The 18,413-nt window shown below is 37.6% G+C and overlaps 1 protein-coding gene across 10 annotated transcripts in view; it reads left to right on the top strand.

Annotated features, from left to right (window-relative positions):
* RGS17 (regulator of G-protein signaling 17) overlaps positions 1-18,413 on the top strand; it is a 69,571-nt gene that overhangs the window by 30,484 nt on the left and 20,674 nt on the right. For 6 of the 10 annotated variants that reach the window (XM_046938457.1, XM_046938456.1, NM_001396150.1 and 3 more), the window contains exon 2: positions 8,946-9,089. The exons of 1 other annotated variant lie outside the window; for it this stretch is intronic. In XM_046938457.1, coding sequence (XP_046794413.1) covers positions 8,946-9,089 — 144 coding nt within the window. 3 more of the 10 variants (XM_046938460.1, XM_046938459.1, XM_046938458.1) reach the window with 3 other exon arrangements.

Raw genomic sequence — 18,413 nt, 5'->3', positions numbered from 1 at the left:
GAAAAAAATGATGAGGTTTGTTTATTTTGCTTTCAACCTTATATCTGGGCTCACAGGGGGAACTGACACATTGCAAGACAAGACTGGTATGAAAACTTGTAAGAACTGTGGTAATTTTTGAAGTGATGTGATTTCCTATTTTAAAAACACACAATTTATAGAACATCTGCTTACAATTTGTAGCAAAGATTTGGGTGACAGTGGTAGGTTTCTTCCTAGAGCTTCAGTCTAAAAAATTAATGGCAACAGAACCGTTCAGAAAAAAAACAAAGTCTTCCTAAACTGAAAATTAGTTACATGTATAAAAGCATAACAATTAAGAAGATGTATTCAGTATGTTGCAACCAATCCTGGAGGAAGTCTAACAAAAACCTGTGTATTTTTAATGATATGAATGACTGTTGGTCCATACCCCAAAAATGAGTTAGATCTCTAGAAGATGCTTAGATAAAACTGTGATTACCGTTTGTTCTTTGAAAAGTACTTGATGCTTGGTACTCTTACTGTGTGCAGTGACAGTGCACCCATAGTGTAGCACCAATTCTAGTACCAGTAAGCACAAATCAACTTTATTTAGAGAGTCACAAAACAGCAGAAAGATCTTGACAGCTGCAAAGATAACTGAAAGATTGGCAGATGATAAGGAAGGAATGGAAAGGGATCCCTTCTATGTCATGCTGAATCATCCCTTGTACCTTATCAGATTCTAATTATAGCCCCATCTTTTCTGATAGGTAAAGACCTGCCTATGACAGTCAAACAGATAATGAAAGGCTTGACATGATGGAGATGTAATTATAGGAATGCTGAGGAATAGTAGTGTCAAAAATCTGAGCCTGTTATGCAAGTGAGCGGGTGGTTACCCGTACCAAGGGCTAGAAACCAAAAGCCCAAGCTGCCAAGCTCTGCAGCTACAGACTTGGGATGGTGGTGGGGCACACTATGGAGTAACAGTAGACAGCTTAGTAGACTCTTACACTATCATACAGATACAGCAGGTATTCTTAAAACACAGTTAACAGCTAAGGAATAAGTCAGAAGAGATAAGATGTTTGCTGTCTAGAGGAACCAGAAAGGTAAATGAGCAGCGAAAATAGCAAGGTGGAAGAGGTGGACTCTGCTAATAGCACAGTGCAGTGATAGAGCCAAGGCTTTAAACTTAGTGCTATGAATCTAAATACCAGCATGGTAAGAAAAATCTCATCCCCTGTCATGAGCAGAAACTGGTTTCCTCTCCCTTCCTCTAGTTAGTAAGCATTAGCGCCAATCAGAGGAGCACATGTACTAGAAGCTTGCTACAAGTTCAATAAAAGGTAGCATAGCTTGGAGTGCAGTGGGGATTGGAAGAGGCACAGGAACTGATGTGTATATGCACAACCTGAGCGCTACTTTTTTGAGGGTAAATATGTCAACAACCTCCCCCTGCTTTTCTTATTGGCAGATACTTGCTGCAGCAGGCTTATTAAGCCTATCTAAAGTGTGCACTTGCATTAACCACCCACTGTTCCAAGCCATCCAGAAGGATGCTAGATGCCTAAACCTGTTGATCCTTCATGCCACCTTCTGCTTCCCTACTCTTTCTCTGCTGCGTAAACAAAAACCGTTTCCCCTGTCACACTAATCTCTTGATTATTTTTATTCTGTTTTTTTGATTTGCTTTTGTACTTTTGATGATGTGTGAGGGAAGGAGGGCTAGAACACACAAACATCCTGTCAGAGGATATCTCAGAAGTCAGTCAGCAAACCTGAAGTTAGCATGATGACCAAGTCTTGTCATTACAGGAGACCTACTTTACGGAAGCCTTCTTGAGGCTACTTCTGTCTAAAGTTGCAACTTCTATTTCTGGAGGGAATTTGGAAGGGAAAAAAAAAAAGTACTTTTGAAGAGGATGCAAATGTTCATTTTACAGTGAAGAATGATGATTTTCTTCATTTCAGAGATTAGAACCATGTCCAAAGTGGTTTCATAAAATCTATTTTCACCCTACAGCCATTCTTATAATGCCTTCTTTGTTTATCAGTCTATAGTAACATGTGCATTATAAATGAAAGTTGTGTGCATTTATTTGATTAAATGGTGCATCATTTATGCAAAGTTGCTGCCGTTTCTTGCCTGTGGAAATTTACCAGTGTGGTCTTATGTGCAGAAAATGTAGTTCACCAGCATTAAAGCTTGTTGGATAATTTCCTTGTACATGCAAATGTTTTTCTCCTACATTTGCTACAAATTCTACTGACCCTATAATTTTTTTTCTTGATTTTCCACTGAAACTTGTACAAAATCTGTGCAGTTCACATGTCACCAAAAGTGACTCCTGGCTTTCCATACAGAAAAGTGGCTATAAGCATGGATTAACACATTTAGAAATTAGAACCCTAATGCTTGCAGTAAAGCTGTTTCTGTTCTCTAGTGTATCATAGTGTCCTTTTATGATAAATTTCACGGATTTTAACAAATATTTATTTATTTTTTTAGCAACAACAACAAAAAAATTATTCGCCCTGTGAGGAGAATATCTTCGTGTCTTTCAAAAGTGTGGTGGCTTCATGTGTCTAAGTCAGATGCAACCATCCCAGCCACAATCAATAGGTAGATATATAGCATAGAAGGTGATTCTCAGATGTTTCTCAAACATGTAAAAATAAAAACAATACACTTAAAAAAAAGATCAAAGCTTTCCTGATGAGTTTTATCTTTTTCCTTTTTATGAAATCTTTCTGAAGGATGTAGAGTGCTCTTAATCATGATTTTAGTGTAGCTCTTTAAAAACCACATGCAAGCCTCTCAAACTTCTCAATAATGTATTACTGTCAGACTTAATGTTTTGTTTCTTAACAGTAACATCTGATTCAGAAGTACAAATGCATATCTACTTGATGAGATTGTAGAGATTTCAGCTGGCCTTCCTAAGGATACTAAGTTCACCATAAAAATAATAAAAAGAAATCTCAGAAATCCTTTATGAGCACACAAGATGCCTAGCAAAGTGATAAAAAGATATTACTGTATGCAAGACAAAGACTTTATAATGTTCAGCCAAAATTGCACAGTTTAAATTAAATGAATGTTCATGGAGCAGTGCTCTATTCTAATAACATGTTTAATGTCTGTTTAGAACTTAGTCTTGGTGCAAAATATGGATTTTGAAGAACACAGAAAAGCAAATCTGTTAAGATTTGGAGTTCTGACATATCTGCTGTTAAACGGAATGGTTTCTAGAAATTAACTTTGCTTTGATCATTCTTTTCAAAATACTAATTCTTAACAATAGAAATATTTAAAACTTTCCATACTGCTGTAATTAATTTAAATTTTACAAGTAGGATACATTCAATGGAATTTAGGTGCAATTAAGGTTCCCTTGTTACCAGTAGTTTCTAATATTCTTTAATGGACTACAGGTACACTGAAATAAGTAAATGAAGCCCAAAGTAACTCAATTACATTGCTTCTTCTGGTAACCTTATTCTACTCTATTACTTTACATTTATTTATTTGTGAAATATTGAGTGGTTGTCAAGATCCAGTGGCAAAACACAGAATGTATCTGTGCTGTTATCTCTCGGTTAGAGAACAATTGTCATTGCTCCAGGAAGTTTTTATAGGTAGTCAGTAGCACTTGAAAATATAACCTTCTGCTGTCTTGACTTCACTATTCACTCAATATTACCAGGACTGTATGAAAGTCTTTATAGCTCATAGACATTTGATAAGATCTTTCAGTCTGTCGTCATTTAGTACCCTTTAGACACTCCCTTAGATGAATGAAGAGAGCACAGATAAAAGACTGATGTGTGTGAACTGTCTTGTATCTCAAGTAACAGCACAAGCATCTGTGAACATCAGTAGAGTTGTATCTGGGGCACGTATCAACTAGTATAAGGTTTGAATTTATCTGAGTTGCACAGATGATGTTTTGGTCCTTTAACTGGAAAAATTAAAAGAAGTAAAGCAATGTAGAAAAGCTGATGTGCCAGATCACCTAAGAAAAGTATTTTAAGAACTACATTTCTTGCCTGCAAAGTAATTTACTCTCTATATCCTTGTCATTGGCTGCTCCTTTCTGAGGTGAGGTGTTTTTTTTTTTCTTCTGTTGCAAAAGTTTGACAAAAGACAGATTGCTTTAACAGGTTCTGCTCCAATTCTGTCCTGAAAACTTACTATGTGTCCTACCTGCAACAAAAGACATAATGTTACTTGCCTGCTGTACAGGCATAGTGCATTTATCTGCTCCCTTGTATGATATCTCTTTTTCAAAACAGACATTAGGGAATAGCTTGAGAAGATATGATAAAAAAAAAAAAAAATTCAATCCCTAATGGAATTGCAAGAGGTTTCTATGACTTTTCAGTACCTGAGCTGTTGCAGCGAATGCCCTTTCAATCCTGAGAGGGGAACAGAAAAGATTACAGAAGGGTCATGTACGTGGGAAAGTTACAACACTAGCAGAGAGAGCTGGATGGGGTAGTGCCAAAAAAAAAAGCTCAGATAATTTGCAGGGCAGCAATGTCAGGCTATTGAGGACACCAGACAAACAAACAAACAAACAAATGTTCTTCTTTCATTAGATGATGGATATCAACAGAAACACTGTAATGATGCAGTCTGTGCTTTGTGCTGCGTCAAACATCTTGGGATTTTCCCAGGAAGCTATTTTAAAACCGTAGTACAAGTATAAGGAGATGGAGGGGCAGAGAAGTGGAACCATTCAGAAATTACCTTCTTTTCATTTTCTAGAGGCAGTGTATGGAATTTGATGTGACTGCACTAAGTATTCAGTGGGACTTCCCAGTTATAAATGTAATAAACCAAATGTTTTTTTTGGCTTTTTTTTTTTTTTTTGAGCTATCTTCCCAAGTTACTCACTTTTCTGTGCACAAAGGAATTTCTCTTATAATTACTCCTGAGTACCCAGAGGAACAAGTGTTAATTACACCCCCTAAACACAGAAATAGATCCTCATGCCATCAGTTCCACAACTTATAGTAGTAGCCTTACTCTGAGTTTCTAGGGTTTTTTTAGTTTTCATATTCTTCTTGCACTGCAATATTGAAGGTGCACAGAGAGCTGTAGGGACTTTCTTGCTTTGAAGCTTATATGAACTACCTGTCTCATAACAAGTATAATAAGCACTTGCTGTACCCTGGAGTTACTTTCCTCAGCTGAAGAGTAGAGGCAGCAGATGTGTGAAATGAAATCTTCCATGACTATGGTATTGCTCGGGGGGACATAATATCCACCCATCCCTAAGAGAATGAATCAGTCAAGCAAAATGAAATACTGCTCTGATTTGCAATCAGCACAAATGGAAATTGTAACACTACTAATAAACCATGCCACCAAACAGAGGCTAAGAACCAGGTGCAAAACTGGCAGAAGAATCTTGAATCTCTGTTGTGATGGTCTGAGAAATCATAAAGAGTATCAAGGAGTGTATGGGAACTGTTGAATCACGGCCTGAACCTCTGATTGACCACGAGGCAAGCACCAAGTCAGCCACAGGAGCACAGGTGAGGGCAATTCACCTGTGTAACTGGAAGGGGTGGAGCCAGGCTCCACCTCTCCTAGACCCCATTTAAGGGCTGACTGCCACTGAGGAAGGATCTCTTCCTGGAGATCACTCCTTGTGGAATTTTTGTGAGCCTACAGCAGTGGTGAGCACCTTTCATTTATATCTGATCGTCTTTTTCACTGCAGGAATCTTACCAGCCTAACTTCTCTGTATGCTGTATAACATCTGTATACTTATTTATTGTAGAAGGACAATTAATGCTTCTACTGGATAAAGGTCCACCTTCACCACTAAGCATTATTGCTAAGATAAAGAAGAATGAAAATGTTGAAAAACATAAAAAGCAAACTGATATGTTGATGGCTGTACATGCAATTTGTACCACTATCCTAGAAGGCCTGATCAATATCAGCTCACAGTATTCTTTGCACTTGCATACTAACTCTTATACTTGTTTTCATTAAAATAATTTATTTTGTTACACTGATTTGCTGAATTAAACATTCTAAACTTATTTTTCATACCTTGGAACAAGGCACCAAATAGAAATCTTCTGTCTGTGGTTCAGTTCCTGAATATAGTCAAGAATTAAGATATTCCTGCATCCTAAATAATCTAACAGAATCGATTGCAGTTTGGTATAGATGACATCTGATATTTGCAAATACAAACATGAAACATGAAACCCAAATAAACATGAAACTAAAGTTTCCACTCATTCTACTTCATTCACAGTAAACATATTATTTTTTTTGCACCATGGTGTGCAATTTTCATATCTATGATAGCTTCAGATTAGAAGCTTTCTAAAAAGATGTAATGCTAGTTATAGCCAAGGGCTGATGCATGGTCAGGAACGGGATGCATCATGGATAGCAGTATAGCACTAGAGGATAGCAAAGTAAGCAGTGCCACTCCAGTGACCAGCTAGCCTGTGGGCTCTGAGCACCCATGGAGAACACTATGCCTCCAGAAATGCTGTGCACTGAATGCCCATGTTTCCTCACAGCACCGTGTACTGACAGACTTGCAAGCCTCTGTTGGCCATGCAGTCAATGATAGAAGTTGCTGGGCAAGGCTGAGGGCACGGACCGCCCTTGTGAAATCACAGTTCTGCCTCTGCCCCAAGACATGCCTGGCAAGGTGTGTTGAGCATTACAGCTGTGGGTTTTACCTTTATGTAGCTGAATATCTCCTGTCTGTTTTATTTGATGCTCTGGATTAATTTTAAAACGCTTCTACGGTTTTATCCAATTCCAGTTCATCAACTGCCTGCACCCTCAGGTGAGGGAATGAGAGACTGCAAGCTCTGCAGAAGCAAAGGCAGAGGGTCATGTATCTCAGCAGCAGCTTGTGCTATGTTAAAGTTATTTTAAAAGCACTGCAGAGTCACAATTGTCATCAGTATGTCTGAATGGATAACCTTTATCCTGCTGCCTTGTATTTATAATGAAGCAGATTCTACCCATTTTTCAACAATGGTAATAATACATTTTATATATCTAGCTAAAAATGTGTAAGAAATGCACAATAATCTCCCTGGTTTCTGAAACTAATACATTTTTTTTGCGATTATGTAGTAATGTTGTGAGAACTATCTTAAAAGATATTTTCATAGGGAACATTTGCTTCTGTCTTTAATTAATTTACCCATAGTCATTGCACCTGCTGAATTAAGTGCTACTCACTACATGGCACAGCTATCTATGAAATAATTTAAATGCGTCATGCATAGTCAGCAGAAGTTCAGCTCTGTACTTTGAAGAAAGTAGCTGCATGCTATCCCTATCTAAGCTACGCTTTGTGCTGCAGTACTACTCCTTTCCTTCCTAACTACTGTAGAAATATAGATGTTCTTCCAATTGTGTCATAGTGTCTCATGTTAACAAAATGTTTGCAACAGATAGAAAAACTGAGGATTTTTTTTAAATGCAACTTTAATCTTCAGTAATTTAGGAACTGTAACAAATAACATCAATAACATAAGTAGGTAGCTAATTCTGAAAGTATACCTGAATGATAGGAGTGATGGCGGTTTAATTCCACTTAAATAAAGACCGTTTTATGTGAAACAAATGTAAAATGGTTGTTCACTGTTTAGTTTAACTAAAACACTATAGGAATGACTTGTTTCAATGTATGCTGAAAAGTTAGCTGTACAAGAAGTTGAAATGAGCATCAAACCTGAGTTTTGCAGCATGGGTTCAAGTTCTAAGGCTTAGTGTTCTTGCCACAAGCCATGGAAATCCAAATCCTCACAGCTGCTGTTTGAATGCATGTAGAAGGAATACAGACATCTCTCAGTTACTGCTGTGTGACATACCCCAGTGCCAAATTAACCTGAGTCCACCTTTCCTCAACACTTCTGGCTGCTGCAGAATGCTCATGGGTAGGAGCGGAGCATATGCTGCTGACACCATGCCCTCTCCGAACTACATTTGTTTAAAACTGAGCTGCTCTCTACAGAAAAAAATGTTTGGTTTTTTTTTGTAAGACAGAAGTACTACATTTATTCTATTTTGCATTTGCTTTTAGTAACCGTTACTCTGGGAAAACAACAGTTGTTGTACAAAGATGTGAGCCATTTAGAAGGACCCTGGCATCTAAACTTTCGAAAGTAACATAACCTGGCAATAGATGTTCTAGCTTAGTGATGCATGGAATACTACTTCCAGCTGTATAGTGCAAGTCACTGGAAAGAAAAATATCTTGGCCTAATGAAATCTAGGAAAGACCGGCAATGAGCAAAAACAAGTCTTCTGACACCAGAAATAGTGCCAAAGCTGGCAGAGTATTTTGGAAATACATATTTATTATTCCTTTTATTTACATAAAATAATTCTCAAGTAGCAAACCTCTCATTTAGACATGTTGTAATCTTGGCTCATTATTACCAGACAGCCATTACTGCCGATGTCTTTTGCATCACTTATATCAATTTCATTGGTCCAACAATGACCAGTGAAGTCCTGGCTTTAATTAATTACTTGATTAACTAATTAATTTTTTTTTTTTAAAAAGAATCACTTTCCAACTCACGTTTAAAGAAAATAACCATCTTGCCAAAACTTTAGTACCATGGAAAAAGCTTTGATATTCATATGGTAATGAATGACTCAGACTCTAGCAAGTGCTACCCAAGCTGTGTAACTTGATGTTCAGCCGAGTATAGCAGTTCTTTTAGTCCATCTGAAGTGATAAGAACAGATGTGATTGAAAGGCACGGTAGTATAAGCTTGTCACCAAAATGTGGTCTTCTGGAAACTGCTTTTCTGACAGAACTATGACTTGGCTAGCAGAGTTGATGCTCACATGCTTCTGTTATCACAAGCAGTGAGAATTAGTAGAATTAGAGGATATTATAGAAATGTGAATGTACTTCATGACAGTCTGTAGTAATTCTGTACATCTCTTATGTCTGTGTTCTTATAGCCACTTGGGCACTGAAGTAGCTGAAATGAGAAAGAGGCAGCAGTCACAAAATGAAGGAACATCAGCTGTGTCTCAAGCACCTGGAAACCAAAGGCCCAACAACACATGTTGCTTTTGTTGGTGCTGTTGCTGCAGCTGTTCATGGTATGTCCTGTAGTATATTTGGTTCCATATCCACAACAGGTAAACAATGAGGATGGCAAGTGCCAAGTACTGGGATCGTGCAAACTTCTGGGAGAGGATTGCTGCCAAGAGGCACAATTCAACATTTCACACACACTCAAAAAAAAAAAAAAAAAAAAAAAAAAAAAAAAAAAAAAACACTTTAAATCATTCCCTAATTTGGCTGGACATCTTGTGAGGGGGAAGAGGAGAGAATAGTAAATTCAAGCTGTATTTACCCTACCTAAACCATAACCAAATGAGAAAAAATCCATTATAAAACTAATATATGTGAGACTTCACACTGAATATTTTATATTTTGCATTCAAAATATGTGAGGTTTTCTTTTTATCTTTATTTTCTGCTATTCCTTTTTATATTGTAGCTCTCTGCATTCGGGAGGGAAAAAGGGAGTCTTTTATTACTAGTTAGTTGTTAAATAATTTATAATTTGGAAATTTGAAATCACAAACTTTAAATTCTACTCCTACTGGGGACTGATGTGTCAAAATTTTAGTGGAAAAAAAGGCTCAGGAATTATGTTTGCTTGTCTATTGCTGAACAAAGAATTGGCTTGGAAAGTCAAAGAATTAAAGACAGTTTCAGAAATAGCCTTAAATTCTCAGTATCTTGAGAGACACCAAGTCTTTACTTCTTACTGTTGTGAACATTTAATGTTGATAGATAAATTAGTTGACTTGCAGTGCTGCTCAGGGCCTGTGCATCCTATTACCTATGCAGTTCAGTCTCTTTGGAGTGACCATTCCTCTGTGTATCTGTATTATTTTCACTTGAATCAGCCCTCTTCCTCCAGTCTAAAATAGAGCCTATTTGCCCCCAGTACATTTAAAAATACATACAAGTAGATATTTGGAGCAAAGATGAGTGAATGCTCATGCTTTTATCAAGATATTTTGTGATGTGTTCATTCCATACAGCAAAAAGGTAGAAGTCTTTAATGGAAAGAAGAGGAAGTATGTTTTGCTACTGTTATTTTCTGCTTTGTGTTAAGTTTAGCTGTATTGTTACAAACCAAAGGTCCATTTAGCTTGGCATCTTACCTCAAGAAGTGACCCAGGGAGGCTAGAAGGAAAGGGTAGAGGTGAGCATCCACCTCGTCCTTATCCCAGCAAAGCTCACAACTTCTGGGAATCAACAACTTAACTTCCTGACCCAGAAGTTTTATAGCCCTTGATGAATTATCCTTCAATATTTTTTCTAACTATTTTCTGAAGTGCCTTCCTGAACTCGCATAAACTTTTGGTATTCAAGGTTTTCCTTAATATATTCTACAGTTGACCTGTGCTCTGCATCATCTATTAATCTTTTATTTTTTTCATCTACTATGAGGTAATTTTGTTTGATTCTTCTTCTATGATTTTGAGGAACAGGGAATAATTTTATTCAGGATGATCATTTTTTTTTAAATGTTCTGTTGTATCCCCTTTCATCTGTCTTTTCTTCCATAGTCTCATCTATAATCTTTGGTACAGAACTTGACCCAGATATTTATCCTTATCAATTTTCTGGCTATCCACCTATCTCGTGTCTTTCTATGTACATTTCCTATTCTACTGTCTTCCATTTGATGTGTGACCAGAATTTTTGCAGTAGTGTAGATACGAGCACAAAAAGTGCTTTTGCTGTAACACAGCAATTTTTTGTTTGCTCTTGCTTTTTATTATTTCTTCCTAACATCCTGTTTGCTTTGTAACCATCCTTAAGATTACACTTTCATAGAACCATCCACCATGACTACAATATCCCTTTATTGAATGGGAATAGAATTAATCGTTGTGCATATATAGCTGGGGTTGGATTTTGCCTTACATACTGGAACATGAATGATCATAAAAGTATGTCTAATTTGTAAAATTTAATAACATTTGGTTATATTTTTTTAAGCATGCGATAACTCAAGAACCCTTATTTGACAATTATACTATTTAAAGCTTTCGCGAATTCTGTTACCCTTGAACTGCCTCCACTCCTTGGAATGCAATGCCATTAAATATTTGAATGGATTGTGAATATTAACTCTAAGAGCATTTATTGCTTTAAAATGTAGGATGTTCTTTCAGCTGCTTTAGTAACTGTTTCTGCTGTTAATATCCCGTCTTTCAGGGATTTAGGGGGAGTTGAGTGCTATCTTGTTGTTTGGTTGGTTTGGTTTTGATAATGTAGATTAGTTTGAAAATGCAGAAATCCCGTCAATTTAAACTAGTTTTCTGTATTAAATCAAAACAATTAGTCAAATTGGATAATGACATTGCTTTTATTTTCTAAAATCAAAAAGATAAAATAGATAATATAATAAGTCTTTCCCAGTTCTGTCTACTATGACTTCATAGAGGAAACCCAAAAAGAGGGGAGATAGGACAAAACTTTGAAAAAGGAAATATGAAATGTTTCAGAATCTGAGTTAAAGCAAATTGGTTCTACTTCCAAATTTGTTTCGTAAATTTGAACAGTCCAGGTGGCATACATCTTACTGTTCTTTCTCCATTAACTTGCCTTAGAAAAATAGATAAAAATACAGAACAAACTTTTCTAGTCAGTCATTATACAGGTGATTCTCAGTAGGTAATTCTACAGAGTCACGAAATAAGGAGGTTTAATCAATCATTCTAACAGGTTCTCTGGACCTATTGTAATTACTTGCTTTCCCTAGTTCCACAAGTATTTGAGTAACATGAATTTCTCTGGAGATACTAATCTGAAAATGTAGCTGGGTTCATTAACGGGGACAATAATGCCCTAGCTGTCAGTATCAAGATGAGAAGGCTTTTCTTCTGTTTTTCCTTCAGCTTCTTTGACTGTGGACAACTCCTGTATCGATATATTTTATTGCTTCAACTTCCTCACTATTCACAGAAATGTGGGGAGAAGGGAGGCAGTTCATAGGAAGAGTCTTTCACTTGTATCTGTTTGAATAGTCCAATAGTTTGTATCTCCATAAAAATCACTGCAATTCTAAAAGCGTCTTCTGTGAATCATGTGATTTTTTTTCCTTTTTTTTTTCCTACCCTGTGTTAAAGTCAGAATAGTCTTCTAGTCTTCTGTTTGCAAAACAGTAGAAGCAAATATTGGTGCCTTTGTTTGAGGAAATAATACCTTGCCTAATAGAGACTTAACAGCAAAAGTTTAGATCCAAAAATTTTCAGCACATCTTTTTACAGTTTTCTCTCACAATTCCTTCTTAAAGGTAACAAGCAATTGGAGCACATTTCCATTATTGTTAGTTAACCCCACAAGCAACTGAGCGTTGCCCAGCCACTCCCTCCTTCCCACCAAGTAGTTTGGGAAGGGAATTAGAAAGGAGAAAGGGATAAAATTTGTGGGTTGAGATAATTGCAGTTTAATAAGTAAAGCAGAGCTGCTTACACAAGCAAAGTAAAACAAGGAATTCATTCACTCCTTCCCATGGGCAGGCAGGTGCTCGGTCATTTCCAGAAAAGCAGGGTTCGTCGTGCATAACGCCATAAAGATGAACATCTCCGTTCTTCCTTCTTTCTCCCAGTTTTACTGCCATATGACATCATATGTTATGGGATACCACTTTGGTCAGCTGTCATGGCTGTGTCTCCTCCCTACTTCTTGTACACCCACAGCTTACTTGCTGGTGTGACAGTTTAAGAAACAGAGAAGACCTTGACTTTGCTAGTATAAGCACTGTTCAACAACAACTAAAATTTTGGCACGTTTTCAACACCATGTGTCCACAAATCCAGAACACAGCAACATACCAGTTACTATGAAGATAACTAACTCTATCTTAGATAAAGTAAATCCATTGGCACAGATAATTGTCAGGAGAGTAAATTGCTTCATTTACAGAGCAGGTCTGATTATTAAGGCTTGCTCACATTAGCCAGATGGAGATAAACAGACTCCTTAAGATGGCATTTAATTCTGATAGGCATGGTCAGGATTTTGCTCAACTAGACTAAGCTTTGAACTGGTACCTTAGCATCAGTAGCTAAGGAACTGGTCCTTAATGGAGATAGTACAGTTTCTAAAGTCATCAACAGGAAGAGCTTATCCATTTAATTCAGAGGTAAAAATTTCCCTCTGGAGGTCTCCTGTAACACATTTCTCTCTCTGCTGATCAGATGTAGGTAGACCTTAGGTGTTTACTTCAGAAAGGCTGCCTTAGTAAAGCATCAAGAATTTTAGTACAAATCTCACCCTGTGTCTTAAGCCCCACAAAACACCATTTCCATAAAGAAGAAGAGACTTCCTCACTAGGCATAATTGACTTAGGTAGCCTAAGAGTGGCAAAATTTGCCATAACCCTCCTAGAAGGACTGTCTGTAATTTCCTCAATTGCACTGTCTCCGGAGAGCTGAACTATTAGTATTTAGTGCTATGGACTGCTTTGAGCTCAGCCTGGTGAGTGAAGGCTGGAAGCCCATTATTTCACCTTCTTTAGCAGTTTGCCAGTTCAGCTTCCTGAGCAGACATCAATCCAGTCATTCTCTTGAAAACACTTGCAAATCACATTCTTCTCAGAAACTCAAGGCACTAACACGGGGACATTGGGTATTCTGTCAATTTTGTCAATTTTGCTTCCTCTTTTTTCTCTCACCTAGACAAGGAGTTACAGCTGTTTGTCCTCTTCATTTCATAAGTTGCTCAGTGAATTTCAAAGCTCTGAAACACTCTCATGCCTGGTAATCTCTCTCTTCTGTCACCACACACAGGAAGGTTCAGGAGATGTTCACCATCTGCCCTGCAAGAGACTTTTTCAGTGCAGGAGCCTGGGAACATCAGAAAGCTTCCTTGGAATAAGTGAAGCTGATCACACAACCATACCTGGTTCTGTAGCTTGTTTCAAAGGTCTGAGCGGAAAGACCTTTTCCTTAAAAGGAGCCATTAAAGCAGTTGCTGAAGACTGTTGTGGAAGAGGTGCTCATATGCCTAGCATCTTTGAGCCATGCACGTACAAAAGTTACGGCTGCCATTCAATTTCTTGTGACCCTTTTGTTACTAGTTTCCCACATGCAAGAGATCTCAAAGAAGATAGGCTATTTGCCAGCTTGGCAGAAAACAAGTTACTGTTGGCAAGAAACCTTCCCCTTCTAGCTCTTAAAACTTGCCCATGATTTCTGTGAGTTAGATCTGAAACTTCTTCCTAAAGACTTTGCTAGAAAAATACTTTTCTTTATTGTAGGGAACATTTTCCTTGCAAGGGTTTAGTAGTTGACTTAGGACTACAAAATATATTTCTCTTGTGCCATGAATGCAAGATGGCAGATACAGTTCTAAGGAGTTATTTTAAATTATATTAATATTTTTTTCTCTATGGGGTTCAATGTTTTCTTCCTTCCAACTAATAGATAGCATGAATGGTACTCTAAGTAAAATAAAATAAATGAATAAAATCTCTCCTTCACACCTCTAGTACTTTTAGATGAGTAATAGTTTTTCAGCATGTTCAGCATTTAGTTTCCCATTGAAAAATTAAGTCTAAACTTTGCATGACTCTATACAAGGTAATCCTTGGGGTTATAGTTGTGGCTGCTTTATTTTAACTATGGTAGAAAGTCTGGAGGGGAAGGAAATAAAAGCAAACAACAACAGCAACAAAAACTCCCAGCAATTCAATGCATTAAATTATACCCACATGTTCTGCAATATGTGGAAAACAAAATCCATATTCTGCTTCTGTCTGCAGCAGTTTTATGCTAGGAGCAAACTGGGGGGGGGAGGGGGAAGGAGGCTGGTACAAAGGGACACCCAGGCATCAGGGTTTTGTTTAAGCTTTTAGCAGGGGAAAAAAAGAATACATTTGAAGCAAAAAGCACTCATTTTGAAGAACATTTTTGGCATCAGTTTTTTAATGTATCTAATTTTAAAATTCTTCTTTTCCTCCCTGAATGCATAGGCCAACATATCTCAAACAGATGTTTGAGTATCTCTCAACACAGTATCTCTGTGTTCTATTTTTTTTTTTTTTTTTTTGAAAACACCAGACCTGAGAAAAGCAAATGTGTAAAGGTGCGCTGGGAATTAGCATACACTGCAGGATATGGGAGTGAAGACTACTGCACTCTATTTTACTGAAATAGGTGTCATCTTTTAAAGTAATTAACAGAAAAAGATGTTTCATTCTAGGTATTTTTCTTCTTTCAAATATTCCAGGACTTCCTTCAGTTTTTATAATTTGTGGTTACAGTGGTAAAAAATGAAAACATTCCCCTTCTCTCATGGAGAATAATTTATCTTGAGGGACAGCGGGCTTAACTTGCTTGGGAACTTGTGCTTTATGCCTCTATGGACAGCCTAACTTGCTTTGCCCCAGGTTATCACATTGCAGTGGGCAGCAGTGGTGCTTCCTGAGGATAAAAGCACTAGGTTTCCTGACAGGTAGAATTTAACACTGGAAAAAATCCATTACATAACCTGTCACACACAGTATAAAGCAATATTTCAGAAAACTGGTTTTAAATCACCTTGTCTTTAAGTCCACTGATCCTGAGTGGCAAGGCCATGAGAGAAAGCCGCCCTGCAGACATTCCTTTTGTCACAGGAATGCACCATGGGGTGCATTGAGGTGAGTTTGGGGCAAAGACTTAAATGCATAGTGCTCAGAAGTGAGCCTCTCAATGATCCCTCAGCTACTTAAAATAGAAATCTAAATTCTCAGCATTTGGAAAAACAAGCAGAAGACACTCTAAAAATAAATAGCTTGTCAAGTGTTCTTTTCATACTTTTGTAGACTGTTAGTAAGTAAAACATTTCTCTTTAAAGCAAAGGAAAGGGATGATCTCTAGGGCTAAAAAATCAGGGAGGAAAATCCTGTATTCCTAAAGAGTATGATATGTAATAGGCTCTCTCTTCTTTATAATTGAGACAGGGCCCTTCCTGCAACTCTGTGAAGCGGATGCGAAATGATACTGTTTGAAAGAGGGGAGCGTTTTTCTTCTACATGAGTAATGCCACAAAGTGCAGACATATGACAGAGGGGGTCTCAGGTATGCTAACAGCAGCAAACTTCTCCAATACATTTTTTTTCCTGCATCCACTTCTAGAGAGTAAGATTCCACTGCAAGAAATCAAAAGACTATCAGCAAACAAAAAAGACTGCAGAAATAAAATTTACAAAGTAGAATTTAATGTAAAATCATCTAAAGGAGGTTAAAAATTCAGCAGTAAAATCTCATGAGAACCTGCCTCTGTCTCTGTGGAGCCCTGTTCTAAAATGACCAAGTTTGTCTTACCCCCCCCCTTGTCAAAAAGGAGTCTAGAAATCCCTGTTTTCAGTACTATCCATTGTCTTTTGTCTTTCTGTGTGTTCTTCTCAGCCCTCTGACATCTACATCCAAAGACCGCTGCAGAATGCCTTGTGCCTCTCTGGAGCAGTCAGTGGCTCACAGCAGGAGCAAGTACCATAGGTCACTTGCTGCAGAGGTGCAGATCACTGCCTTGAGGAGACATGTAAAGTAAATCTGAGCCAAGAACTTCTATAGGATAAAGCATTACACACTGCATGTATTTTGGCAAATGTTTGCAAAGGGATAGTCACTAAGCTGCTGCTGGTCTACCATAAAATCATAGTGGAAGCACAAAGATACATGAGGCATCGCACAGATCTTTGGCATATAAAAAATATTCTAAATTAGTTTTCAGTCAAGAAACCTGGTTTGAAAAAACTTTTACCATCATAGCTGAGTCTAACTCCATGTGATAAGAGTTTCTATTTTCAAAGGTCATATATTCCTCACCACTACAAAATAGAAGTCTAATCTGAGGAACAGAGCTATAGCTTATCATGGCTCTCAAGCCAGTGATAGAATTCTCATTAACATCAAAACCAGTACTGGGCTCTCTTGGACAAGCACCCTAGTGTCAGGATTAGATTCTTAATATTTTAAACTGTGCAATTCATTTCGTATTGAGAAATAGACAGAGGCTCAAGTATTTAATAACATTTTACCCATCTGTGCTAACACAAGCAGGTTAGAGAATGGGTAGAACATAACAATAATATATTAGTAAATCTTTAATAAGTGTTTTTGGAAATTCACAAACCAAATACATAGATTTTTATGTGTATGATACTCCTAAGATTATTCAAAAAGCAGAGTCTAACTGCAAATAAATAGACCTATTTCAAGCAAATAATTCTGCAAAGAAAATTGGAATGCAAGAAAAAAAAAATCAGAACCACAATCTTCCTAAACTGAAGAATAAATACATGCTCAGAAGGGATTTGGGATTACACAAGGCTCATTCTAATTCAGCCATACATAAGATGCTGACAGTAGCTCCTTAGAAAGGGAAGGCAGACTAAATCTAGTTAACTTTAGAAAATGATCTTGATTTTGTCCTCGCACGGCGTGCAGGGTGTATTCAGGGACACCTGCTATGAGGAGAACGGGGGGAGAGAAGGCAGTGGCTGAATCACCAGCACTGGGGTACAGCAACTTGATGAGTCCTTTGAGGCTCTTTAAGAGATGGATAGCTTCAGAGCATCAGCATCTTGGCTCTCCCTTGCCACACATACCCATTTCCCACCTGCCTGAGCCAAAATGCTGTTCACCCTGATGTCTGCAGATTGTGAGCTGAAGGAAGATTCATAATGTCAGGACAGGATTTCTGTCATGAGTACACAGCTTGACTGTTGCTGTGGGAAAAAGGAAGAAAAAAAAAGAAAAAAAATACACAGTAAAAACAAGAGTGCTGAGGATGCTTGTGTCCAGTTTGTGCTACAGTTTGAATGATTTTCAGCTGTTAGGAGTTTCGAGCTTTTGACATCTCCCCTGATGGGGATCAGTCTTCTTTTCTTTCATTCTCACTCTTGTTTTGCCTTTCTTCAAAACTGGGCAACAAATGTATTTACACAAGAAGGCATTAGCTTAGGAATCTATGGAAAACAGAAATGAGGATGTGGGCAAAAGCTCAAAGTGGTTCTGAGATCAAAATCTGAGCTCAACTAAGGCATGTTCATAGACGGTGTCATTTTAAAGGAGAAAAAGTGACTTTGCAAATTTTTTCATCATGAAGTGTAAGAAGGACTTGAATATTTAAATGCAGAACAATAACAACAAAATCTTATCCAAATTAAAAACACTGGCTGCACCTGTATTAGCAAACTAAATGGGGCCAGCATCTAGTACGAACCCTGAGAATTATAAGGTACTGTTAAATTGTTAAAAGTTGTTAACTCCCTGGTAGAGTTTTGGCACAGTTTCAGCCACCTGTCACAGGTGCAGAAACCAACCCTGTTTTGGATATAGGCTTTATGAACTTGAAGTACGGAGTGCCAGTCATCGTCAGGGCCAGAGAACTTTCCCAGCCCC

The sequence above is a fragment of the Gallus gallus genome, chromosome 3, assembly GCF_016699485.2.
Source record: "Gallus gallus isolate bGalGal1 chromosome 3, bGalGal1.mat.broiler.GRCg7b, whole genome shotgun sequence".
Classification (NCBI taxonomy): domain Eukaryota; kingdom Metazoa; phylum Chordata; class Aves; order Galliformes; family Phasianidae; genus Gallus; species Gallus gallus.
The sequence above is the reverse complement of the archived record's forward strand: the minus strand, read 5'-3'. Positions and strand labels throughout refer to the sequence as shown.